The sequence below is a fragment of the Mustelus asterias genome, chromosome 21 (genome assembly GCF_964213995.1).
Source record: "Mustelus asterias chromosome 21, sMusAst1.hap1.1, whole genome shotgun sequence".
Classification (NCBI taxonomy): Eukaryota; Metazoa; Chordata; class Chondrichthyes; order Carcharhiniformes; family Triakidae; genus Mustelus; species Mustelus asterias.
Genome location: NC_135821.1, coordinates 75,728,957 through 75,736,909, shown reverse-complemented (window position 1 = coordinate 75,736,909; position 7,953 = coordinate 75,728,957). Strand labels below are relative to the sequence as shown.

Here is a 7,953-nt window from a genome sequence, read left to right as displayed (position 1 = left end):
AACTTCATTGCAGTGTTAATGTAAGCCTACTTGTGACTAATAGATAAATAAATACACTCCTTTAATTGTTTGCTTATCTTAAGCCAGTGAAAGAGAATGGTTGGTTTGATGTGGCAATATTCTGGGATGGAACTTTCAATCTTTATGTAAAAACCATTTTCATTTCTCCCCTATCGCCCTCAGTCCTTTACTCCACCTGTAAACGAGTTCAAGATCGGGATGAAGCTGGAAGCTCAGGATCCGCGGAATGTCACCTCCACTTGCATCGCCACGGTTGTTGGAATAACGGGCGCCCGGCTCAGACTGCGCCTCGACGGCAGCGACAACAAGAACGATTTCTGGCGGCTGGTGGATTCGGCTGAAATTCAACCAATTGGAAATTGCGAAAAGAATTCGGGAATGCTGCAGCCACCTCTAGGTGAGAGGTCGTGGAGGGCGAGAGGAGAAACCTTGGGGAGGATTGAGGGGGAAGGCTTTGGGGGAGGGGGAGGAGAGGCTTGGGGAGGCAAGGCTTTGTGGGGAGGGGATGAGTGGCTTTGGGGATGGGGCAGCTTTGGGGCGAGTGAGGAGAGATGTTGGGGAGGCTTTGGGAGGGAAGGGGAGGAGAAGTTTGGGGGGGCAAGGCTTTGGGGGGAGGGGAAGGTATGGCTTTTGGGGAGGAGGAGACTTTTTGGGAGGGAGAAGAGACTTTGAGGAGGTTTTGGGGGGGAGGGGGAGGACAGGCTTTGGGGGAGAAGGCTTTGGGGGGGATTGAAAGAATGGCTTTGGGGGAGGGGAAGGAGTGGCTTTGGGGGAGGAGGCTTTGGGGGGAGGGGGAGGAGAGACCTTGGGGAGGCTTTGTGGGGGGGAGGGAGGGAGGAGAGACTTTGGGGATGTGGGGGTGGGGGGGGGGGGTGCGGGGTGGAGATCAGAGGCGAAGCTTTAGGAGGGTCATTCCCCAGTGCTTGGGTCCTTCACTGCTGAAGGCATTTTTTATTCTGGGGCTTTGGAAGTTCACCTCCTGGGTGATCCCCATAGTCACCAGTCCCAGAATCTGCTGTCAATCATAAACGCACAGAATCCTGCCGGTGCAGAAGGAGGCTATTCAGCCCATTGATCCTGTACTGACAACAATACCACCCAGTACCTATGAGTCACTGTGTTCAATATGTAAGAGGTTTGGGTTCTGGTTTCGGGTCATGATGACTTCCCTATTGTTGAGGTGAAGTTACCCCTGTTGAATATGCGAGACAGTTCTGGTATGTGTCTCTGTTGACTTTTGACCTGTTGGCTTTTGACCTTTAGAAGCGGTTTTAACTATATTAATGTAAGAATGTCCAATTTTATGTTGGGCGTAATTTCTCAGGCCTTGTTGATTTGACCACAAACTCCACTGGGAATCTTTGCAGAGGATTCCTTCAAATCAGGAAATCACTTATGACTCTGGTCACTGTTGTCCAATAGACTTGCCAGCCTCTGATTGGCCAAGAGCTCTTGGTGGGCAACAGCTCCACTTCTGGGTCCTTGATTCTGGACAAGGCCCGGCATTGGCTTGTCACGAGTTTGAGTGGAACATGACACGGCAGGCCTTCCTGAAAAGGGGCAACAAGGGGCTCCTGCCATTCAGTCACTGCCAAGATTCCACCCATTGTCATACCAGCGCCTTGAGAAACACTGAAGAAGGCCGTGAGGAGATTTGACAGAGGTGGTTAAAATGATAAAGGATTTAGGTAGAATAACTACCTTCTGGTAGTTCAGGTCGGGCTTAGTTAGAATAATTACTGGCATGGTGGCACAGGGGTTAGCACTGCTGCCTGACTGTGCCAGGAACCCGGGTTTGATTCCAGCCTTGCGTGACTGTGTGGAATTTGCACATTCTCTCCGCGTCTGCGTGGGTTTCCACCGGGTGGTCTGGTTTCTTCCCACAGTCCATAGATGTGCAGGTTAGGTGGATTGGCCATGCTGAATTGTTCCACTGTGTCCCAAGGTGTATAGGTTAGAGGAATTAGTGGGATAAATATATGAGGTTTACGAGGATAGGACTTGGGTAAGATGTTCTGTCGGAGAGTCGGTGCAGACTTGATGGGCCAAATGGCCTCTTTCTGCACTGTTGGGATTCCATGATTCTAACTAAAGATAAACTGTTTCCAGTGAATTGATAACCAGAAGGCACAGTTGTGAGGTGGTTGGCAAACAAACCAGGGATAACATGGGGAAAATGTGTGGCTAAGGTTTGGAATGCTCTGTCTGATAAGGATGGAGATTCATTCGGGCCATTCAAAGGAATTTGGATAAATTGAATGGGTGTGGGGTAAGTGTTGGGGAGTGGGACTAACCGGTTTTCTTTACAAAGATACCAGTGGAGACTCAATGGCCCTGAATGGTCTCCTCCGTGCTGGAATGGCCTCCACACACGTGATGTGGGGATGCCGGCGTTGGACTGGGGTAAACACAGTAAGAAGTTTAACAACACCAGGTTAAAGTCCAACAGGTTTATTTGGTAGCAAAAGCCACAAGCTTTCGGAGCCTTAAGCCCCTTCTTCAGGTGAGTGGGAATTCTGTTCACAGACAGGGCATATAAAGACACAAACTCAATTTACAGAATAATGGTTGGAATGCGAATACTTACAGGTAATCAAGTCTTAATCAAGTCTAATAATAAGTCTAATCAAGTAAATCTAATAAATAAGATCTAATAATAAATAAAATCTAATAAATAAGTCTAATGAAGTGTTTGTGAACAGAATTCCCACTCACCTGAAGAAGGAGCTTAAGGCTCCGAAAGCTAGTGGCTTTTGCTACCAAATAAATCTATTGGACTTTAACCTGGTGTTGTTAAACTTCTTACTACACACATGTGCCAACCTTAGGAAGAAGTCTGTAGCGGTTAATTCAATGTTTTTTTTACATAGTCACCTTTTGCAAGCAAAGAGAACAGTCAGGGGATGGTGGGGCCAACGTTTCAGACAGAATTTCTAGCTGATGAACAATCTCTGCAAAAGTAACTGGCTGAAAGATGGTAATGTTATAAAGATAAAAAGAAGGAACTCGCCTCCAAGGGACAGCAAATCTTTTTTTGAGTTTCAAAGCCAGGGACAGAATGTTTCTTTGCAAATGGGGAAAAACCTACTGTTAGATGTGAGAAAGAGCTAATTTAGTCTTTAAAAATCCCCAGACCGTTTGAAATGTGGTTGACAGGCTTTGGGAACTTTCGGAAGTGTATTATTGAAAACATTGGGCCTCTTTGCATTTGATGTATACTTTACATTTTTAATGTTTAATGACTGCAGGTATTCCTGTACATTTTGGAAGTGGTTTACTGCTTCCAGAACATGTTGCTAGATGCGCGTTGCCACAGTTAATGTACTTTAATCAAGTGGATTTGCCCAGGCAGTAATTGATGTATTCCACGTGTCACAGTGCTTGCTTTTTGGGTGTTGGTGATAATACAAATGCTCTGCTTGCCCATTGCAGGCTCTGTTAAGAGACTGATACTGCGTTAACTTTCTTTCTGCCTTTTGGAATTCAATATCTTAAGCCACTGTTATCTTATTTTAAAATTAATTCACAGGATATGGGTACCCTTACCAACACAGGCGTTTATTACCCATCGCTAATTATTACCCATTCCTAATTACCCTGCCCTTGTGGCTCACTTGACCCCCTCAGAGGGCAGCTGAGACTAAGCCACTGATCCAAAAGCAAGGCAGTGTCGATACTGAAAATGTTGGGTAAACTCAGTAGTTCTTGTGGAGAGAGAAACAGACTTGACTTTTCAGGTCGATGACCCTTTTCTCTCCACGGATGCTGCCTGACCTGCTGAATATTTCCAGAATTTTGTGTTTCTATTGAAGAAGCTCAACATATTCAGTGCTGCACAAACCCGATCAGGGCTCTGACAGTGGGGTTCCCTCCCTACAGGACGTGCCAGTCAACCAATTGTGTGTTTTATTTAACAATCTCTTACTGATGACTGATGTCCTTGCTTTCACTATGCTGGTCTTACTGTAAGGTGGCTGGCTGGGGCCCATGAAGAGATGGCGGTATCACAGCTTCACTGCAGCTAGTTTGGCAAAACAGCATTGCAAAGTCATAAGACCATAAGGCATAGGAGCAGAATTAGGCCACTCGGCCCATCGAGTCTGCTCCGCCATTCAATCATGGCTGATATTTTTCTCATCCCCATTCTCCTGCCTTTTCCCCATAACCCCTGATCCCCTTATTAATCAAGAACCTATCTATCTTTGTATTAAGGACACTCAATGACCTGGCCTCCACAGCCTCCTGCGGCAAGGAGTGCCACAGATTCACCACTCTCTGGCTGAAGAAATTCCTCCTCATCTCTGTTTTAAAGGATCGTCCCTTTAGCCTGAGGTTGTGCCCTCTGGTTCTAGTTTTTCCTACTAGTAGAAACATCCTCTCCATGTCCACTCTATCTAGGTCTTGCAGTATCCTGTAAGTTTCAATAAGATCCCCCCTCATCCTTCTAAACTCCAATGCGTACAGACCCAGAGTCCTCAACCGTTCCTCATACGACAAGCTCTTCATTCCAGGGATCATTCTTGTGAACATCCTCTGGACTCTTTCCAAGGCCAGCACATCCTTTCTTAGATATGGGGTCCAAAACTGCTCACAGTACTCCAAATGGAGTCTGACCAGAGCCTTATACAGCCTCAGAAGTACATCCCTGTTCTTGTATTCTAACCCTCTCGACATGAATGCTCACATTGCATTTGCCTTCCTAACTGCCGACTGAACCTACACGGCTTTTTGCTTATTTCTTCGAAACACAAGGCGGCGTGTGCCACGATTCTATCTTTGCACCGATTAAAAAAGAACTGGAATTAAACAGACGCTGAAATGTTCAAGGTGGCCAAGAAGTAGCAATTGTTTGTGGTTTTGAGTGTGTGGGACTGAGACGATTTGTGGTGATTGCCCCTTTAAGGGTCACACAGCTGAGTAAGGGTCACCTGACTTGGGGAACCAATTGGGACTCAGAGTGGGTACAAGATGCTCAGTGCATTAAAGAAACTGGAAGACAGAAGTTAGTACAAAAAAAACTTGTAAAATTGGCCGACAGGAACTATGAGTGAACACTGCTTGCTGAAGTCCAGGTCTGAGGCGTTCAAGTCAGGCGACCCTGACCTGTACAAATGATCCAGATATGATCGACAGAGATCCATCAAAGATGCCAAAAGACAGTACCGGACCAAGCTTAAAGTCCCAGGCTAGGCACACGGACTCCCACCGACTATGGCAAGGTCTGAAAGACATTACAGGCTACAAGATGAAGGCATGTAACATCACTGGCACCAATGCACCCCTCCCTGATGAGCTCAATGCATTCTATGCCTGTTTTGAGCAAGAGGTCAGCGAGAGCACGCCCTCCACCCTGGAAGCCTCGGCCGAACATGCATCCGAGGTCACCATCGCAGATGTCAGATCAGCCTTTTTGAAAGTCAACCCATAGAAAGTGACTGACCCAGATGGGGTACCCGGCCGGGTACTCAGATCCTGCGCAGACCAGCTGGTGAGGGTATTCACAGACATCTTCAACCTCTCTTTACAACAATCTGAGGTCCTTATCTGCTTCAAGAAGATGACCATCATCCCGATATCAAAGAAAAGCCAAGCAGCGTGCCTTAATGACTATCGTCCGGTGGCTCTGACATCCATCATTATGAAGTGCTTCGAAAGGTTAGTCACGGCACGAATCAATTCCAGCCTCTCGGACTGCCTGGATCCACTATAGTTCGCCTACTGCTGCAACAGGCCTACAGCAGACGCCATCTCAAAATTCTGTGGCCTGGGCCTCGGCTTCTCCCTCTGCGACTGGACTTCCTAATCCACAGACCGCAATCAGTAAGGGTAGGCAACAACACCTCCTCCACGATCATCCTCAACACCAGTGCTCCACAAGGCTGTGTCCTCAGTCCCTTACTATATTCCTTATAGACCTTTGACTGTGTGGCCAAATTCCCCTCCAACTTGATTTTCAAGTTTGCTGATGACATCACCGTATGGGTCGGATCTCAAACAATGATGAGACAGAGTACAGGAAAGAGATAGAGAATCAGGTGAATTGTTGTGACGACAATAATCTCTCCCTCAATGTCAACAAAACAAAGGAGATAGTCATCGACTTCAGGAAGTGCAGTGGAGGACATGCCCCTGTCTACATCAATGGGAATGAAGTGGAAAAGGTCAAGAGTTTCAGATTTCCAGGTGTCCAGATCGTCAACAACCTGTCCCAGTCCCTCCACGTCGACACTACAGTTAAGAAAGCCTCTACTTTCTCAGACGACTGAGGAAATTTGACATGTCAGCTACGACTCTCACCAACCTTTACGGATGCACCATAGAAAGCATTCTTTCTGGTTGTATCACAGCTTGGTATGGCTCCTGCTCTGCCCAATACCACAAGAAACTATAAAAGGTTGTGAATGAAGCCCAGTCCATCACGCAATCCAGGCTCCCATCCATTGACTCTGTCTACACTTCCCGCTGCCTTGAAAAGCAGCCAGCATAATCAAGGACCCCACCACCCTGGACATTCTCTCTTCCACCTTCTTCCGTCAGGAAAAAGATATAAAAGTCTAAGGACACATACCAACCGTCTCAAGAGCAGCTTCTTCCCTGCTGCTGTCAGACTTTTGAATGGACCTGCCTTTATTAAGTTGATCTTTCTCTACACCCTAGCTGTGACTGTAACACTACATTCTGCATGTTCTCCTTTCCTTCTCTATGAACGGTATGCTTTGTCTGTATGGTGCGCAAGAAACAGTACTTTTCACTGTATGCTAATACATGTGACAATAAATCATATCAAATCAGAGTCAAAGGTTAAAAAGAGAAATGTACAGGTTAAAAGTGTACAGGAGAAGATGGCTGTGCAGAGCGGGCAGCTGGAAGAACTCAGGCTTTAAATTTTAAAAACAGGAATTTGGATTAAAAAAGTTCATAAGCTTAAAAAAAATGTCTGGCACTGGGAAGCAGTACTGCAGCCAGAGTGAGACACTCTGTACCTGCATTGATGTATTTGTTGCAAACTACACTTGCAAAGGGTAACCAGCTATATCTGACCTGTGATGGGGGGGAAAAAGTGGCTTAAAGTGGCAATGCACTTAAAGCAGCAACCACAAGAAGGAATAAATATCTATGGACTGGAAAATTACGAAGACCCCAGATAGAGGGCAACTCTCAAAAAAGGTCAATAAGCAAAAAAGACTTCAAAGAGGAGGCAAGAGAAGACCCCAGAAAGTGGGCAATGAAAGACCCCACAAGGAGGGCAATGAAAGACCCTTGCAGAATGCAAACAAGTGTGGGAGACAGACCCAGCCAACAATGAAGCCAAAAATGGTTTGGCTGAAGTTAAGACCAATAAAAACGAAGGTTCCGTTTCTGAAAAGTATATGCCCAGGAAGAACATGTTGGCATCCCCTTGGAAGAAACACAGAAATTGAAGACTTTCTTAGAAACTAGGAACTATCGAATATCGAGAGGAATCAGCAAAAAATAATTCAAGCTCTAGAGAAGACATTAAAACAGCAGGATGAAGTGGCTGACAGCAAACTTGGAGAATAAAGAAGTTGTGTGAAAAAAAAATGAAGCTACGAAAAAGAAGAAATTAACGAGGCAATGTAGAACAAGCTGAACTCCATGAACAAGCAACTAGAAAATAACAGGTCCAGTGAAGAATTGAACCGGGGGAGTAGGATCTTCAAGAAGAGAAGATTGGCAGAAATTAACTGAATCAGCAACTCAGACAGAGAAAGAAACTGAGATGACGTGCCAGAACAAGGCTGCTGAGATGGTCACACGAATGGAAAAGCACAAGAACCAGTATGATAAAATGGTCGATGGAAAAGACGCTGAATTGAAATGTTGGAAAGAGAAGAAATTCTATCACGTGACTGATGTACCAGAAACAGAGAAGCACGAACATGTGACAGACCGAGATGGTGAAAGAAATGT

General features: G+C 45.9%; 1 protein-coding gene across 4 annotated transcripts in view; it reads left to right on the top strand.

Moving 5' to 3' along the window:
• The window catches only part of LOC144509424 (polycomb protein SCMH1-like), a 211,026-nt gene that overhangs the window by 86,743 nt on the left and 116,330 nt on the right, over nt 1-7,953 (top strand). For all 4 annotated transcript variants that reach the window (XM_078238292.1, XM_078238290.1, XM_078238291.1 and 1 more), the window contains one exon: nt 184-418. In XM_078238292.1, the coding sequence (XP_078094418.1) occupies nt 184-418 (235 nt within the window). The remainder of the gene's footprint in view (nt 1-183; nt 419-7,953) is intronic.